The sequence below is a fragment of the Rosa rugosa genome, chromosome 6 (assembly GCF_958449725.1).
Source record: "Rosa rugosa chromosome 6, drRosRugo1.1, whole genome shotgun sequence".
NCBI lineage: Eukaryota > Viridiplantae > Streptophyta > Magnoliopsida > Rosales > Rosaceae > Rosa > Rosa rugosa.
The window spans coordinates 18,976,163-18,995,280 of record NC_084825.1 but is presented as its reverse complement, the minus strand read 5'-3'; the positions used below and the strand labels follow the sequence as shown (position 1 = coordinate 18,995,280).

At 38.3% G+C, this 19,118-nt stretch overlaps 1 protein-coding gene and 1 long non-coding RNA gene across 3 annotated transcripts; one reads left to right on the top strand and one right to left on the bottom strand.

The window, feature by feature from the left end:
- The first annotated feature begins 3,323 nt into the window (after positions 1 to 3,323).
- Positions 3,324 to 11,812, top strand: LOC133717102 (uncharacterized). Of its 2 annotated transcripts, none has more exons than XM_062143755.1 (10): positions 3,324 to 3,577; positions 4,223 to 5,712; positions 5,880 to 7,544; positions 7,707 to 9,054; positions 9,500 to 9,849; positions 9,946 to 10,143; positions 10,543 to 10,697; positions 10,804 to 10,895; positions 10,999 to 11,120; positions 11,545 to 11,812. In XM_062143755.1, the coding sequence occupies exons 1-9, from the start codon at positions 3,415 to 3,417 to the stop codon at positions 11,010 to 11,012; spliced, it is 5,475 nt and encodes a 1,824-aa protein (XP_061999739.1). In that variant the 5' UTR covers positions 3,324 to 3,414; the 3' UTR covers positions 11,013 to 11,120; positions 11,545 to 11,812. The 2 variants fall into 2 exon arrangements, with proteins under 2 accessions (XP_061999739.1, XP_061999738.1); XM_062143754.1 differs by having other exon boundaries at positions 10,537 to 10,697.
- A 1,372-nt stretch (positions 11,813 to 13,184) lies between these two features.
- On the bottom strand, positions 13,185 to 15,736 carry LOC133713896 (uncharacterized). The gene is made up of 3 exons (XR_009848305.1): positions 14,338 to 15,736; positions 13,603 to 13,741; positions 13,185 to 13,407 (listed from the first exon to the last, which is right to left on the bottom strand). It is a non-coding gene; the product is annotated as an uncharacterized LOC133713896 (long non-coding RNA).
- Positions 15,737 to 19,118: the final 3,382 nt, after the last annotated feature.

Genomic DNA, 19,118 nt, shown 5'->3' with positions numbered 1-19,118 from the left:
TTGGTTTTAAGAATGTTACAAAAGTGAGAGAGTATTAAAGTTTTTTGTTTAAGTTAATTTGATTATTTATTTTCGTCCACGCACTCTAACGTTTTCCTATACTTTCCCCTGAGTCTTTCAGTTTCAAATGCCCAGTTTGCAGACTTGTTGAGTCGACATAGTAGGAGTTGAGGCATAACATCCTTCCGCTGCTACCATTTTGTGTCGGTTACTAGCTTACCTACTTGTAATGTAATTCGGTTCGATTTCCTAGATTGCTCTGATTACCATTGGGATAATTGTTACAATTTGGGAGTTATGTTTATGTACTTGGGATTATGTTAAGTTTCAGATTTTTAATGAACTGTGGAAGTGTTGGTTTGGCATTTTCACTTGGATATGGAGTTGTTGTGATTTGGGGAGCAGGGTGGCTCCAGGAGATTAAGGGTGGTTGTCTAGAAGTGTAAATATGTTTTTTTAGGTTTTGGGTAGTCTATTTTTATGGGTGACTTTGCAGAATTTTCGGTAGAGTTATTCTTAAGGTGGGCCCCGTAGGGCCAACTCGAATTCTAGGGTGGAATTCAGGGCGGGTCCTGTCAATGGAGATATTTGTAGAAGTATTATCTGAGTCTAATTCTATCACACGTATTTTGACTGTCTCTCTCTATAGCTTCCTCTAAGAACTCTGTACATGCCTTCGGGTTGTACATTTCTCATTATGTGTTTAATCTGGTATACATCTCCCTATCAAAAAATCATTGGGTCTATCATACATCTCCCTATAATGCTCCAAGTTCTAATTTGGAGCATTATAGGCATCTGATCAAACATTTCATGTGGCTCCTCAACCTACCGACGTGATTGATGCATATAAACGATTACAAGTTTAGTCTACGACTACGAGAGATCATTTATCCATTGTGCCAATCTTTGAGATATCTTTTGGAGTTCGAGTTTTGTTGGATTACCTGCATAGTTCTCCGAGCATTAACCTTTCCCCATTAGAGTAAGTCCACTGATTTTTTCTAGCCTAATTGTCACATGAATCTGGCCCAAAAAATTGTCAAAAGTAAATTTCAATGGACCTAACAAAGCTGAAAGCAACCTAGGGTTTAGGGGTGGAGGCTGGGGCACAATAAGTCCAAGCTCGAGACCTGGTTGCCATGTAGATCTGACCCCAAAACTGTCAAAATTAACTATCCTAAGGCATTCTCCAACCCACCAAACCAAAAGGCTAAAGGACCATTTTTTAGCCCAAATGGTCTCCAACCCACCAAACTAAGGGTTAAAGTGCCAAAAGTTAGGGCTAAAGGGCAACCCAAAGGGTTAAATTTAGCCCCAAACTTAGCCTTTTAGTCTTTTAAACAAAATGGATCAGAAAGGGGAGGCCACGGGTTGTAGTGGACTGTGACCTAAGCATGACGTTAGCAACGGCTAGTTGCTGACGTCAGCTAGCCGTTGGGTTATTTATTTATTTATTTATTTTTATTAACAAATAGCCTTTGGTTTTGAATTTTTTTGTTTTTTTTATATAGCCGTTGGTTTGTTTGTTTGTTTTTTTCGAATTCATCTAAAGATATTTTTGATTATCTTAAAAAAAAAAAAATACAACCGAAAAAATATTTTTTTATCATAAAAATGATTTAGCTTACTATAAGTAAAAATCTGATAAAAAATAAGAACATATATATATATATACAACGCTTCTCCACTGCGGACGTCCGCAATTTTTCTTATGTACGGATTTCCAGTTTTGACCCACTTTTCGATCATATTTTCACATCTTAACCGTTCAGTTTTTAGGTCCTAATGTATAGATCACCTCTGCAAAATTTCAGCCAAATTGGTGATCGTTAAGGCATCAAAAACTGCAATTTACAACAATGTACACGAACGGTTCCGGTTCGGCAGATTCGGTTCGTTCGTGTAAATTGCAGTTTTTGATGCCTTAAAGATCACCAATTTGGCTGAAAGTTTGCAGAGGTGATCTATACATTAGGACCTAAAAACTGAACGGTTACGATGTGAAAATATGATCGAAAAGTGGGTCAAAACTGGAAATCCGTACCTTTTTTCTTAGGTGCGGATATCCGCACCTGAGCAAAGTTCTATATATATATAAGATATCCAAAATGTTAAAATATGTTTTAGGGCTATAATTTAGCCTTGATGGGTTGGAGATGGTTGATGTTACATCGATGAATAGTACCAAATTCAGGGCTAAAATTTAGCCCGAGGGCTATTTTTAGCCCTTTCGGTTGGAGATGGCCTAAAGTAACTCGGAGTAGAGGCTGGGGCACAAAGAGCCCAAGCTCGAGACCTCGGCGCTAGCCGAGTAAATGGAGAACATGGTTGACATCACCTGGAACACATGCAGGAAGAGAGAGAGAGAGAGAGAGAGAAAGAGAATTATACAAAAACTCAACATTTTCGCAGGTGAGGAGAATCAAACTCTTCCCATTCCTCTGAAATAGTAGGAAGTTGTGAGAAAGAATTACACGAAAACCAATTGGAGTAAATAGCTATGTTGTCAATAACACTACTTTTATTCAATTTATAATTGTTTTCCACCCAAATTTCCAATATCTATTTACATCCTCAATTATAAGGGAAAAAAACATATTTTCCTTATTTGCATGGTCTATTCAACTTTTACAATAAATAGATAAATAAAATATATAAATAAATAATGCAAAATCCATAAATTGTGACCATGATCCTGACCCAATAGGTAAACAAAATTGTCAAAAAGTGAGTGACCAGTGTTTAACTCGGACGTTGTCTCAATTGGTGAACTTGCTCTAACTTTGTGAGAGATTGAAATTTGTTGGTGATCGGGCATATGGTGATACGCGTCCACTACTCACACAATTAATTCTTCTCATCAATTTGTCAATTAGAACCCGGATCTCGCCTTGTTGGAAGCAAATTGATGGAGGAAGAAGAAAGAGAGGTAAAATTTCAAAAAAATTTTGGTGTGAGAAATGAAAGTGAGGGAACAAGTAATTATAGAATTTTAAGAAATAAAAATTGTGATTTTTTTTCTTTCTTTCAATTTTCTTAATTAATATTGGGTATAAAAAGAAAAATATAAGTTACCCGCTGTCTTTGAATTCCAGCCGCATATTGGAGATCCAATGGCTGGAATTGAAAGACCTTTCGTAAGTGTTTGGGTGCGCCAGAGACCTTGGCGGTGTTGTCAAACAACTACGACTTGTTAACTTAACGGGTCAAAACCCGGCCATTTGTGAGGCCCACCTACCCATGACCCGCTCTGTTAAAAGTTTCGGATCCAAAAACTCTTTTCCCCAAAATTTGAAAATCCAATCGGCGGTAATCGTCTTCCAAATTCTCTCTCTCTCTCTCTCTCTCTCTCTCTCTCTCTCTCTCTCACAGAGACGCAGTGGGATCCAATCTTATGGGCCAAGTGTGAAAATGTCGACGACTGAGAAGCACTGGTTGCAGATCTTCGAGGGAAAGCAATGGATTATCAACAAAGCCAAGCAGCAGGCCTTCCTCTTCGACCAAGACCTCGCCTCCAAACTCATCATTGCCGGAATTGCCCCTCCTCCTTCTCTTTTCTCCTCTCACCCCGACGGTAATCTCTTTCATCTTCATCCTTTGAATTTTGTTTGACTTTCGCTTCATGGTCCAGTGCTTTTTAGAATTCTTCGTCGTCGATTTTGCTTCTCTCGACTGCTAGTTGCTCTTTTGTTCTTGCTTTTAGTAGAAATTGCCTTTTTCAGATGATGAACTGAACCCTAGGTTTTCAATCTTGCAATGGGTGTTTATGTAATTTGGAGGATTCTCAATAATCTGTCACAGTTAGGTTATATAAGCCTGTAATTTAACCGATAAGCAACTAATTAGAAGAATTAGCAACTGTGTGCTGGGGACTTACTGCATTAGGTGGCTTTGCCATGAGTTTCTGCAAACATGAAACATAGTATTAAGAGCTAATAAAGTCTCAAATTTCGGCTTTTAAACTTGAAGATGCTATTGCTCAACAGGTGATTTGTGCTACTGATAGCGAAAATAAAAAGGTCATTGACCTTCGTCGCTCTTTATCACCTTAGAAATAGGTCTATGCAATTAAAAGAAGGAACCCAGAAACCACATATAAGCTGACCATGCTGCATGTGTCTGTGTATATGTATATATGTACAATGTCCTTGTCACTTTCATTGGTGGTGGGACTTATTTCCATGGCTTAACTAGGAGTCTTTTGATTTATACATCACAGTGTTGAACCATCATGAGCTGATTTCAGAAGTTCCACTCCCTTGCACACACCATGTGATCCCTTTTACTGGTAGTCGTTGCTGTGTGTTCAACAAGCCAGTTGCTACAGCCCACTACGGGCAGCTAACAAATGATTTGTGCACGGAACATTGTGGGGTAAAGAAAGGTTTTGATGTAGGAGTCAATGTATTGGATTTGCCACAGTGCCCAATCAGTAATGGTGGATGCGCCTCCAATGGTGTTCCTCAAGATCATCAAGAAGAGGATCCTAGTGTTACGTCTCCTGAAGATGAGAGGGATGCAAGAGTCTCAGATGCTTACCATGATTCAGCTTTACAATTGGCTAGAGGTGCAGGAGAGGAGGTATCAGCTTTGCCACAGTGCCACATTAGTAATGCTGGGTGTGCTTCTATTGGTGTTCTACAAGACCAGAAAGAAGAGAATTCTGGTGGTACATCTCCTGAAGATCAGAGGAATGCAAAAATGGTATGTATCCCGAAGATCAGTAATGGTGGATGTGCCTCCAATGGTGTTACTCAAGATCATAGAGAAGAGGATCCTAGTGTTACGTCTCCTGAAGATGAGAGGGATGAAAGAGTCCCAGACGTTTACCATGACTCAGCTTTAACACCGGCTAGAGGTACAGGAGAAGGGGTATCAATTTTACCACAGGGCCACATTAGTGATGCTGGGTGTGCCTTTGATGGTGTTCTACAAGATCACAAAGAAGAAAATCCTGGTGGTACGTCTCCTGAAGATCAGGGGGATGCAAGAATGTTAGACATTTACCTCGACCCAGCTCTTTCACTGGCTAGAGTTCAAAGATCTAAGTCAAGACAAAAGGCTCTGGCAATTCGAAACAGTACACAAAAAAGCTTATCACACGATAAGGGCAATGTTGATGGTTATGCTGGTGAAACTATCAAGTGTCTGATATCTACCCCACAGTCTGAAAATGTCGATGAATTGAATGAGAATCATTCTGAAGTGGAAAAACCAAAAATAGGAGAATTTCAAAGCAAGGAAAAAGGTTCTGACATCTACTCTGGTAGAATTACTAGATCTAGAAGCTCTGGCCATCAGGAGAACTCTTTTGATGTCAGTGGCTCTCCATGTATTTACAAGTCAAGTGATGGTATAGCTGTTGATTCTATTGGTAAATTGACACATCTGTCTAACCAAGTAATTCACCCACTGGAATTGGTTAGCTACTCTCATATAACTAATGACAGTTGTCGAGAGGGGGAATTAAAGCTGGGAGACTACTCAAGCAAGGAGAAGCGAACCATCGAGAAAGATTCTATGTGTGCAAACTTGGAAAGAGAAGAACACACTCCAAAGGCTTTACAAGAGTTCAAAGGTCCTTCAATTTCTAAGGATGTTGCTGGGAACTCAATTGTCTGTAGGAGTCCTGTTGAAGAAACACATCTAAATGAGGATCATCACATGGCAAACACGTCCAAATCTTCACCTGAGGCACAGAAGAAAGAGGTACTCACTTTTTTGTTCATTTTAGCTAAGCTTTGCCCATATGCCTTTGTTATCTATTTAGTTTACTTGTTTCATTTTAGTATTTTCTGTTTCCTTTCTCTCTTACATTAAACAGCTACTAGTTTGTTCTTAAATGATATTTTCTTATGCATAATAATGTTTTATAGGGCGGAATGGGTTTAGAAGGGGTGGACAGTAGTCCAAATGCTCCGTTTACTTTTTTGCATGAAGAAAAAGAAGCATCAGTTTTCCCAATTTTGATCAAGCAGGCTGCTGGTCATCCTCAAGATTCTTTGCTGGAGGAAACAGGAGTAGCACATCCAACAAGCACTAACATTGATGAAGGAAGCCAATGCTTAAAAGAGAACCCAGTTTCTCTTCTTCAGGACAATTTAAGACTAGAAAATGCTGAAGATTTATCTTGTGCTGGAAAAACCATGCAGGCACAGAGATTTGATTTTGGAGGGCCCAGCAAATTTTTAGAATCGTCATGTGGTGCCCCACATGTTGAATGCTCACAGTCTGAAAATGTTGGTGAATTGAATGATAATCATTCTGAAGTGGAAAAACAAAAGATAGGAGAATTTCAAATCAAGGAAGAAGGCACTGACATCTACTCTGGTAGAATTACTAGATCTAGAAGCTCTGGCCATCAGGAGAACTCTTTAAATGTCAGTGGCTCGCCCTGCATTGGCAGGACAAGTAGTGGTATAGCAGTTGATATTGATACTGTGGAGGAGTCCTGTTTAAAAGGACTTTCTACTCCTGCTAGTAAGAAGGGGATGCAGGGCACTTCATCAGTAAAAATGCCTCTTCCCTTCATGCACGGGGAAAAGAAACTAGAAGAAGGAATGACCATCACTACCCGTGAAAACTGTAACTCATCCCTGGAAATGGATTTTCTGGGCAATTGTGAAGTTTCAGCCAAAGAAATGGAGGTCCAGAGCGGTTTAGTTGAATCCCTTGAAGAGGAGTTCAGTAAATCTAGAAGAGCGTCACATGACAATGTGATCTCATCAGTAAAAGAATCATTTGATGCTTATACGGATGCAGTTCCTAAAACTTTGCTAGAAAGTGGGAAAACTCCGAAACAGAAATGTTCTATGATAGATGATCAAACTCCCTTGCGAGTAGACTGGGATGGATTGGTTCATAGCCCGGTAAAAGAAGTAAAGGGGTCTAATTTGTCTACTGCTAATGCTGCAATACCAACGGAGTTGGTGTCAGAAGACTGTGCAGTGGATTCTAATGCCCTTTGTAATCCTCATAAATCAACAGATGTTGATTTTGCTATGGTTTCTGGGCCTGGTTGTCATAGAATCCTAGATGCAGAGATTCTTGAAGTTGAGAACCCTTATGCTGCTTTTAGGGATGAGCTGAGGAGTAACTTGGCTCAGTCGACTGTAAATGCACACATTTCTCCAGAATATGTACAAAGGAGTGCCAGTGATGACAGAGAGGTAGGTTGTTCAGAATCAACTGAATGCCAGATTGCAGAGAACTCCAAAGGAAGAAGTTTTTGGTATTCAATGGAGGGTACATCACCTACGCTTAAACGAAGAAAGATTGACGATAAAAGAGTTCATGACCTGTCTGCTTCAGTAGCCTTGAGAGAAGAGGTTCTTCACGCTGTCAAAAAAGATTCTATGTGTGCAAACTTGGAAAGAGAAGAACACAGTCCAAAGGCTTTACAACAATTCCAAGGGCGTTCAATTTCTCAGGAGGATGATGGGAAATTAATTGTCAGTAAGAGTCCTGTCGAAGAAACACATCTAAATGAGAATCACATGGTAGAGAGGTCTGAATCTTTACCCGAGGCACAGAAGAAAGAGGTACTCTTTTTTTGTTCATTTTAGCTTAGCTTTTGCCTATAAGCTGTTGTTATTCTATATATTCTTGTTTTATTTTAGTGTTTTCTGTTTCCTTACTCATGCATTTAACAGTTGCTAATTTGTTGTTGTATGATTTTTTCTTATGCATAATGATGTTTACAGGGTGGAATGGGTTTGGAAGGGGTGGATAGTAGTCCAAATGCTCCATTCACTTTTTTGCATGAAGAAAAAGAAGCATCAGTTTTCTCAAGATTGATCAAGCAGGCTGCTGGACATCCTCTAGATTCTTTGCTTGAGGATACAGGAGTAGCACTTCCAACTAGCATTAACATTGATAGAGGAAGCCAATGCTTAAAAGAGGACCCAATTTGTGTTCATCTTCAGGATGATTTAAGAGTAGAAAATGTTGAAGATTGGCCTTGTGCTGGAAGAACCATGCTTGCAAAGAGATCTGATTCTGGAGGGACCAGCAACTTCAAAGAATTGTCAGGTGGTGCTCCACATGTTGAATCCTTGGATTTGACTAGTGCGGATGACGCAATGCCTGTACTTGAGAGGTTTGTTATAAAGACAGATGATGAGCCATGTAGCATTGCTGAAGAGGGAATTAGCTTTGATGAGTGGAACCTTCCAAACACTGCATTAGAGCGTGCCGGTATTCTGGAGCAGCTTTGCAAATCTGCTTGCATGCAAACTCCTGTAGCCTATTCTTTAGCTTCCTATAAGTTGCATAAAGTTCAAAATATACAGCAATCTGTTCCGACTGGGGTTTTGGAGCATGTAGATCTGAGGACCACCTTTCCTATAAATGATAATGTTAAGCAATTAAAGGATGGTAATAGTTCTTGGAGTGAGGAAGTTGGCCCGGCCTTTTATGGAAGATCCTATTCTGATTGCCTACCAAATTTTAGTGGTCAATCTAGTTGGGATATTAAGAAACCTTATTCCTCTCCTGTTGGTAATCTTTGGGATAGAATTGCTTCAAGCTCTAGTAGTTCGGGGAAGCGAGTGAGCTCAATTCCAGAGCTTGCCTGTATTAGTGAAGAAAATGAGAATACAGATGAGGTAGCTGATACTTTTCAAGATGGCATTGTTTCAGAAGTGTTAGATTGTTCTCCAAAAAGGCCACCACTTGCAGACATTACAGAAATCCCTAACCTTCCTGCTTCAGTTTCTAAAGCTGCAGCCTACACTGATAGATTTAGTCTAGATTCAGTAACCACCGAATTCAGTTTAACGGGGACTCATAAGAGCGTCAAAAAGAAGCCTGGAATCCAAAACAGCAGTAAGAGAAGATATAACAATAAGGAGAACCAGAGTGTATCACGAAAGAGAGCCACCGGATCACTTCAGAATAGGTTCAGCAAGCCAAAGTTTTCTGGAAGAACCAGTTTGAGAAAAGGAGGCCCTAGTTTGTCAGAGGTGGAGCCCAAGCGTAACAATATTGTTTCCAATATTACTTCCTTTATTCCACTTGTGCAACAGAAACAAGCAGCCGCAGCCTTACCAGGTAATGTCTTGTTAGTAATTTATTGACCATAAGGATTTATCTGATGATGAAAATGGCAGTTATATCTTGTGGTAAAACAGAAAAATCAAATATTCTCCCATGCGTTGATTTATAGAATTTATATGCCTATTGCTCCACTAGTAGATATCAAGTATATTTAGTGTGGGTCATAATGGTATATAGAACTGCACTACAGTATAAGCAATGGTTTGTTTTTACTGAATCCTGGAATTATAGGTTTGGAGCTGGACTTGCATATGACAGTCCCATGATAGATGAATTGTCCCATTATATCATGTAGAGGTTTAAATAGGTTAATCCAACATGTTGATAATGAGGAACTTCTTGTCTGATGGCGGGTATCTGCTAAACATTCTGGTGCCTTTTTCTGTTCTTCCTTCAATAATTTGATACAGTAGTTTGAGCTTCTTGTGCTTTTTTATAGTGAAGAGGGACATTAAAGTGAAGGCCCTGGAGGCTGCTGAAGCTGCAAAGCGTCTTGCAGAAAGGAAAGACAATGAACGTAAGATGAAGAAAGAAGCTATGAAGGTTGAGCGAGCAAGAGTGGAGCAAGAGAATCTGAGGAAGTTGGAGCTGCAGAGGAAAAGGAAAGAAGAGGAGAGGAAAAAAATTGAGGCTGATATGGCAGCAAAGAAGAGAGAAAGGGAAGGGGAAGACAAAAAGGAGAAGCAAAGAAAAAGGATGCGTGTTGAAGAAGGGCGGAGGGAGCAGAGAGAACATGAGGACAAGTTACGTGCAGAAAAAGTAAAGAAAGAAATAAAATGCCAAGCCAGTGTATGATGCTTTTATGTTCTGACTTGTTTTAGGATTTTTATCATCTAACACCTAGTTATTTATCAGAAACATTGAATCTTGGGCTGTCTTATCTAGGATGGAAGAAGATGCGAGAGTAAGGACTCAAAATGCAATACCGTGCATAAGAAAATGGACAAAGAAAGGGAACATGACACTCTTAGGAGCATTTCAGAGACTGATCCTAGGAGTTCCTGTGTTTCAGCAAATAATGCCAGAAGTGGAACAGCTGTCCATGAAGAGAAGGGCTTCAGTAATTTTGAGCATAAGGAAGAGGTAAATGCTAATGGCTTTTAATGACCAATTTTCAATTTTCACCATCACTTGTTAGAACTAGGGAGGTATATGTTTAAGAAAAATTATAAGCTTTGCTGCAGGCTAGTATGATTTCTAATTCTGTGTTATTATATGTGCATTGGGCCTTTAAAATTGTTGGTCTTTTGCTACTCTGAGACCATCACTCCTACGATCTTTACGTAATAGAAGACAAGGATACTTGTCTTATTGCAGGGTTTGTTTTTTCTGTAAGTAAAATCCATAAAAAAGAAGGATGCTCATGTAAATTCAAAACTGAGCTACCCTTAGAAAACTTTCTTACACAAACAGCTACATATTTTGTGTGCATATTCTTTGTCTGCACAGCCTCATGCTGATAATTTGATTCTCAAGGTACAGAGTAATTTAGACAAAGCCACAGAAAATGAGAAATTGGTTGTGAAGATGAGTCGAGAACAGTCTTATGATATCTCTCCATACAAAGAATCAGATGATGAAAACGACGAAGATGACGACAGTATACCAAATAATAAATTTATTCCTTCGTGGGCAAGGTATGATTTTCAACTTGTTGCTGTATCTTGGTGAAATGCATAGATTGTGCACCCTTTGAATCTGCGACTTCGCGTTATTTTATTAGGTGCCTTTTGTTTTCTGCAGCAAAAATTGCCTGGCTCTGGTTGCTTCTCGCCAGAGTAGAACTGACCCAGAGGTGTTCTTCCCTCCCAAAAGCTTTCCCTGTGTAGCTGAAGGTACTTTAATGTTTTAAAGCTATATGATCTAATGATCTTTTGCATTCTTGCTACTTGATTAGCATGTAATGCTTGACAAAAGACTAAATATGCTCATTTGCAGTTCTGTTGCTTTGAAAATATCAACTACAGTAGCGGGGAACCAAATCACATTGGAATTATGCTAAACTCTATTCAATGGACACTTTCGTCAATGGGAAATGAGAGTTTTTGAGTCAAGAAGAGGTATGGTACCTTTATTCTCATGTTGTCTTTCCATGGGAGTGCCCGCTTCAATAATTTGTGGTGAGAGTTATTGAAGCATCTTTAAGTGCACGTTTTCTTTTGGGAAGTTAAATTCGCACTCCTTAATTTTCAAATCACACTCCATGTTTCATATTTTAGTAACTTAATTTTTATGTTTTTGTAAGAATTTCAACCAAAAAAAGGAAACGAGCGTGGATTGCAAATTAAACAGTGTGAATTTCATTCTCCTTTCTTTTTTGCTTATTGCACATGAATGTAGAGCAATTTTCTTTCTGGAAAATGTAACATGTTACTGCTTATCCATGTCATGAAGAAAGTGATCCTTGACATATATGTTAAAATTTGAGAAGATCTCAAAAGTATTTGTGATAGTTGGTTTTTAACTTCTTATTCAATTTGGCAGATTTTCAAAGACTGTTATGCAGAAGAGTTTTTGAGCCAGAGATCCCATTCAAGCTGCTCTTTGGGTTAATATGTAGAATTATTCTGATGTATAGGAATCTGTTGTACTGCCATATCAGATATTGTGCAAAGTGACTGTAGTTAAGAAGTAACAAGTTGTCAAGTTCCATTTTCTGTATGGAAAGGGCAATTACCTGAGCTGCTGAGTATTGTCCTGTGAGTGACGTGGAGTACTTGTAGTCATTGAGCATTCACATATGGGCTAATCATCTCTGGGTTTGGTTATATGATAAAAGTAATCTATGTTTACACTCGAAATCTTTAGAAGAAAACTATACGCGTCTAACAAACAAAACCATTTTCAGCATAAGCGTTACATAAAAAAAAATATAAATAAATAAATAAATAATAAATAAAAAAATTTCTACAGATGCATGATATATTCAAGAATCAAAAGTCAAGTCCAAAATATTGTAATTTATGCAACAATTATAAGTGTTCCTTCAGTTCAGAAGGTAAGAAAATGATCTTTTCAATTCTTAATAGCGTTTACAAATTGTAGAAAGAAGCCGATTTCTCCATCATGCTGGCCTTACTGTATCAGTTTCAGAACTACAGATTGAGTTTTAGCTTTACAGTTTGGTGGATTCGGAGGAACCGCAATCTTTCTTGACACCGGAGAATGTTGTTACAATGGCTCATGAGTTGGGAATAACCTGAAGTGGAAAGCTAGTAATAATATTAATATTTGATAAGTGGATAAGAATTTGATAACAAAACAAGTTATAAAAATATGAAACAATTATTGGTAGGATGCCGGTCGTGGAATGCAGCCCTACTCAGTAAACTAACATATACCCAGTCTGATATCATAGTCTTCAGCATTCAATACTCAAATATTCAACTGCCAAAATTTAGTTGATAAGTATTTCAAACAAGTACTGCTGTTGGTTACCTCCATTTAGTCATAAAAAGTTAGGTCTTAACTTTGGGTTAGTAATAAACTCCAGACTGCCTCCCATAAAGTAATAATTGTCAATAAGACCAACATCATGCATTATAATTTTTATTTTTATTTTTTGAAAGAACAATATGCAATATAACTTAATATAAAAACAAGACGTCACCTAACGAGTTGGTAGAAAAATTCAGAAACCTTAGTCTAGGGTTTCGTGTAGAAACGACGGCGTTGTGGTCGACATCGGTCTTGTTTCAATCGCTGGTTTAGGCTACGCAAGGTTGGTTTGGCAGTTCTCGATTTGTCGATCTCTGATGGGTGATTGTTGATTGGAATGCGTTGAGTATCGAGAGTGTTTACCTGAGTCCACCGTAATTTTAATAGCAAATTACTACTACCTACACTTTTATCTCATAAATTACCATCAGCAGACCTGTTTTTTTGAATTCCCATGCACTAGTGTGCAAGGCCAATGCGCAAGGTATAATACCTTGCGGTCAGATTCTTTCCCTTTTTGAATTATTTATATTGACAAGTAAATTACAAAATTGCCCTTGTGGTTTGGATTCTAATGAATATCAGTAGCATTATGAAAAAATAATATTTCATCTTTGTTTTTGTTTAACTCATTTATTTAATAATTCCAAAAACTATTTATACATATTACAATATGAAACTTTAACACTGATATTCTCTGACTTTGCTGCTTTCACATACAAGTTACTTGAATTTCACCTCTTCTCATGATGAAGTTTCTCCAGCAGGATTTCCTCATGTGCTTGAAGCTCTCTTTGATTTCCTTTTCAATTTGTAGCACATTGTTTGCGTAAACACTTCTGTCCCTGACTGCTTGGTTATTTGCAACTTGTTGTATATAGTTTAGGATATATGTGCTCCACAGTCAAACTACAAAATGATAGAAGAGAAATTTAAGTGAACGTATTCATTTAGTTAAAGCTACTGACATTCAGTAAGGTAAGTAAAAGAAATCTTACAGATACAATGCTGCAAGCATATTACATATAGTAGCAAATTAACATGCTTCCTCTTTGCCATTAAGATTAATCTGTGTATATGATAAATGCAAATAAGAGTACTGACCCTTAGTAGTATACTGACCCTCAGTAGTATACTAGCCCCAGTAGTATACTGACCCTCAGTAGTGTACTGATCCCCAGCAGTATACTAGTCTGGCCTTCTCGCGTTTGCTCACTTCAGCATTGCTTTCATTAGCTCCATCCTGCAAGTTAACCGACAACACAGAGGATAAGGGATGACAAAGTGTGCCCCAATTGCTTTGGCAATTACAACAAGAAACCTCAAACAATTAAACAACACAAATAAATTTAACAATACCAAATGTTAAGATGAATTCCTTGTAGAACTATTAAAACAAACCCAAAAATACAGCCCTAGCCTTTTCTATAGGAAAAAAATATTATTGAGAAAAATAATGCTGCAAGAAAGCTGGGCCTCAAAAAAGGAGCAAAAAACAAGAGACAAAAACAACAATTACACTAAGAGACTTTCTTGAATTAAAAGCAATAAAAAAGATAGCAAAAGTCCATAACAAGCTTTTCTTCTCCTCTGCTTAGTTCTAGCTTCCGAAAACGGAACATGCAGAAAAAATTAGTCAAAGAACCCCCAAGTCTTGGCATTGTTCTATCTCCCTCGCTATCACAACATGCAAACCTAATCAATCCCTAAGCCATGACTCCCCAACGCAACAAACTCCACAAATTACAAAAGAAAACAATTCTAGGGCACACAAATGCCAACACCTAAAGCTCAGATCCAACCAAAACAAACCAGATTCTCTCCTAATCGAAAATATACCTCTTCTTCAAAGTCGTTGTTGTTCTCGGTCGGCACGGCCTCGTCATCGGATCGGCGGGAGTTGTCCTCAACGGTGTCTTCGTCGGCGGAGCGAGTGACGGCCTCAAGCTCTTCCTCGTCCTTTTCGTTGTTGATCGGCTCCACCGGATCCTAGATCTGTTGCTTCGCTGCCAGATCCTCGATTCGTTGCTTTGCCGCTGGAGCCTCATTCGTTGCTTCATCGTCGGAACCTCCCTTTGTTGCTTCGCCGCTGAAATGGAGCTTTTGATTTAGGGGAGAAATAGAGGTTTTGATTCTGGTGAGTGGCAATATTCGTAATTCCATGAAATTTAACTTGACACGCTAAAAGCAAGCGCATAATTTAACCCTGAAAATATCATTAGTAGTATAAGCAAATAGGGATCGTTCTATTCCGGGGATTGAGGGTACACCTGTCATTGTCAAACAATTAAACAATTAAAATTAAACAAAGTATAATATTCACAAAGATATTCACAAGTATAAACATTATTTACGAAATTAGGGGGGTTTTTGGATTTAGGTTTCGAAAATAAACTAAGTAAAACATAAAAACACGAATGGAATGAAAGAACAAAGATCAAAATCGAAACTATGATTAAAATCGATTTAAACCCTAATATTGTTCATCTAAGTCATGAGAAATGAGTTGATCATGTGAAATATTCGAAAGCAAATAATTTCCCATTTTTTACTTTTCAATGCTAATTAACCTAAGTGAAAGCACCTAGATTAATCCTATCAAACATGTAATCAAGCCTTAGAAAGCTAGTCAATAATGACATGTTTAACGCATGAAACACATAGAAAGGCTATCAACTCAAGTGTACAACTTAGTATGGAAAAGTCCACCTAATTGCAATCCTCTTTAATTAAATTCGATCTTTGTCCAAAACCTTTACTACTTTGATTCAAGTTTACACAAAACAAAAAGTTGATTCATGTTCTTAAACCTAGCAACATTCATATCAAAACCCTAAGTGTTTCGAACCACATAAGATTAAAATACAAAAGATATCTATAACGCAAATTTAATTAAACAAACTCACATAAGCAACTCTCGAATCACAATAATAGAATCTGAAAATTTCATTCAATCATATAAAATTCCAGAAATTAATATTTGTTCAATCATGAATGTCAACTAAGGCAAAACCAACTAAATACAAAGCAAAGGTTACAAGGTAGAGGTCGAATTACACCGTGGATGGAGGATGATGAGGGGTGAATAACGATGGAATCCTTGAATCTCGAAAGCAAGCTTCAAAGGTGGATGGTGGAGGAATAGATCACGGCTCCTTCTTCTCTTCCTTGGCCTTGCTTGACTTCGTGGCTTGCTCTAGAGGATGGAGATGCTCACGGCAACAAAGGAACTTTTCTGAATTTTTCTAAAGTGTAAACGTAAAAAGAGAGGAACCAAACGTCTTCATTGAGAGAGTATATATATAGGAGCACGGCCTCCTTTCTCTCCAAGCCGTGCACTCCTCTTTATTTTCCACGGAATTAATGTGATAATTCCACATGACTTCCTCCAATGCTAGCTTGCCACATAAGCCCTATGAGGTGGTCCAACCAATCACAAAATTCTCTAAAATATCTCCCTAAATAATCTTGCCTAAATTCCCTTGATAATATTCTGATTTTCTCTTTTATTTCGGCCAAACTACCTTTAGGGATTTTAGGAATGTATCTAGACTTGTTTTGAGCTTTTCTTGTTGTCCACACTTTTTCCTTCCTTAAAACTCTCTTCTTTTGGCGTCATCTTTGCTTAGCTTTCACGTTGCTTCATCTTTTCTCTCTTAATTCCTCACGGCAAATACACAAGATAATTCTCCAAGAATATTTCATTCCAAGAAAATCTCCACCGAAATCTTCTTTGTATTTTCTGATTTTTCACGCCATCTCCCTTGTTTATCTCTTGGCTTTGGACGGCAAACATCTCTAGGGTTTCTTCATTGCGTCACAAACCCTAATTGCATGGGCTTTATGGGCTTTTGATCCATTTTGCCGAAAATCCAATAAGTCTTGAGAGTTCTTGGGCCTTGTTGCTTCAACTTCAAGCCTTGTCACCTTCCAACGTCATAACACTTCATTTTTCCATTTCTTTTTCATGGTTGCGCTGGAAACTTGCTTGGTAAGCTCTCCTCCCTTTCGCAGGGTTTCCTGGTTGAAGCAGGAAAACTTCTTTTCTTCATTTCTGCTCATTTCTGTGGTCCATTGTTTCTCATTTTTGCTCCCCTTAACGTTTGCAAGCTCTTCTTTCCATTTATGAGTTCATTTCCACTTTTTAGATCCGAGGTCCTGAAAATAGAAACTATTAAGAAAAATAGAAACTTTCTACAAATAGGAACTTTCCCAATCAAAGAATGGAAACTTTCCTAAACAGAGTTTTATTAAGGAAATAACGCAAAAAATGTAGGGAAATGCAGTTAAAACGTCGCATTAAAATGCTCCTATCATAACTATCCTTTATGTCTTTAGTACAAATGGACAATTACTGTAGCTAGCTATAAATGACCGCAAGGAGACCGTATCTTTGGCCCCTGCGCATGGGAAGGAAATGTAGCAAATTGTAGTTAGTGGTAATTACCTCTAATTTTAATCATCATTAAATCGCGACCGTTGATTTTATTTAAGTTATGGAGTGTGTGTGTGTATATATATATAAGGTCCTTCTAGTGAGGGATTCTCTATTTTTGGCCACTGAGTCCAAGGTGCCACCAGAAAAAAAAAAAAAAAAAAATCTCTTCTGGTAGAGAAAACACTTTTGATACTCAACGCACTCCAATCAACAATACCCCAATCGGAGATTGACAAATTGAGAATGACAGCCAGACCAACTTTGCGTGGCCTAAACCAGCAATTGAAACAAGACCGGTGTCAGACCCAATTCCGTCGTTGCTACACGAAACCCTAGACTAAGGTTTCGACTTTTTCTACCAACTCGTTAGGTGACGTCTTGTTTTTATATTAAGTTATATTGCAAATTGTTCTTTAAAAAAAAAAAAAAAACAATTATTACTTTATGGGAGGCGGTCTAAAACTCCATTACTAACCCAAAGTTAAGACCTAACTTTTTATGACTAAATGGAGGTAGCCAACAGTGGTACTTGTTTGAAATACTTATCAACTAAATTATAAAATATTACAATTGAAAAAAGAAAAAGACTCTGGCAGTTGAATATTTGAGTATTGGCAGTTGAATTGAATAGGGTTGCATTCCACGACCGGCATCCTAGCAATAATTGTTTCATATTTTTATAACATGTTTTGGTCTCAAATACTTGTCCACTATTCCACTTATCAGTTATTATTATTATTATTATTATTATTATGGGTCCTTGATTCAAAGCCAAAAAATGAACAAAAATTATCTCAGTTACCCAATAATAGATTTTTGTTCTCACCTACACAATTTAACAAAAATGAACATTTTGCCCTTAACTCAATTAAAGAATTACAACTATTGCCACTGTCCTCTCTCTCTCTCTGAGCTCAGAAAGGCGGCGCCAAAATGGCTTCTTCTAGTTCTCCGCCGCCAACTTCTATCTTCTTCTTTTTCTGCTCGCTTACCACAGCGCCCAAATTCTCCTACTTACTGGATCCACCGGTGCACCGGAGGGATTGTCGTACCAGACCATCTCTGAGGCGACCTTCTCCCTCGGTCGGAACCTCACCTTCGTTGAGACCCTATGATCGTCGCAATTGCAGCCTCCCTTTGGTGTCGATATGAGTTCGAGATGCCGGAGTCAATCTCAGCTCAAAGGAAGCTCCGATTTCATGGCCAGAGCCGATCTGGGTTCGAGATGCAGACCTTCCACGAGCCAAGTTCGGGTCCAGGCTTTGCTGTTAGGTCTCGGACGGCGTCGTTATGTTGGACGCGGTCCTTCTTCTTCTTTTTTTTTTTTTTTTTTGGGTAAATGGGGGCAGAAGGCCTATAATGAAAGAAAAAGGAAAAAAAATGTTTTATCGAGAGGAATAGATGTGTATTGGAGGGCAATAAATGTTTTGAATTGGTGTAATCTCCTCGTTTTTTCCTTAATCATAGTTTTATTTGTTTAATTTTAAGAAGATTAGTTCTCATTCCGGCGATCGAAATGTCTATTAGGGAGCAATACAGGTCTATTAGGGGGGCAATAAACCTCTCCGGCCCCATATGAGATCTCAGACAGCCTCTTTGGGGACTTCTGGGGAGGTTTTATAACCCTCTATTGCCCCCAATAAGGGTCTATTGAGGGGCAATAGAGGTTTATTGCCCCTCTATTGGGGCAATACAGGTCTATTTGCAGGCAATAAACCTTTCCGGCGACCTATGAGATCTCTGACGACTTCTTTAGGGATCTCCGGTGAGGTTTTTAGAGAAGTCCGGTAGGTAGCTGCCGGTGACCGGAATCCGGCTGCCGATGATTAGAATCCGATTGTCGGTGACCGGAGTCCCGCGACCAGTGACCGGACTCCGGTGAAGTCTCCTATGATTTCTCTCTCTTCCATTCTCTCTCTCTCTCTCTCTATATATATATATATATATATATATATCCACACACACACACACACACACATATAGTCTAAAAAAAAAAAACTTAATGGGGTATTAGGGAAGATGATAGGAGCATTTTAATACAACGTTTTAATTGTTATTTCCTCATATTTGCTTAGTTATTTCCTTAAATGAATCTTTCTTGTTTAGGAAAGTTACTATTTTTAGAAAGTTTCCATTTTTAGTAATAGTTTCTATTTTCAGGTCCTTGGAGCAAACAAGCTGA

Excerpts from the sequence above, each read along its gene's own strand:
- LOC133717102 (XM_062143754.1), top strand. The coding sequence starts at position 3,415 with ATGTCGACGACTGAGAAGCACTGGTTGCAGATCTTCGAGGGAAAGCAA. Across the intron at positions 5,713-5,879 it reads CTGAGGCACAGAAGAAAGAG|GGCGGAATGGGTTTAGAAGG; the intron begins GTACTCACTTTT and ends AATGTTTTATAG. Across the intron at positions 9,850-9,945 it reads AAATAAAATGCCAAGCCAGT|GATGGAAGAAGATGCGAGAG; the intron begins GTATGATGCTTT and ends TGTCTTATCTAG.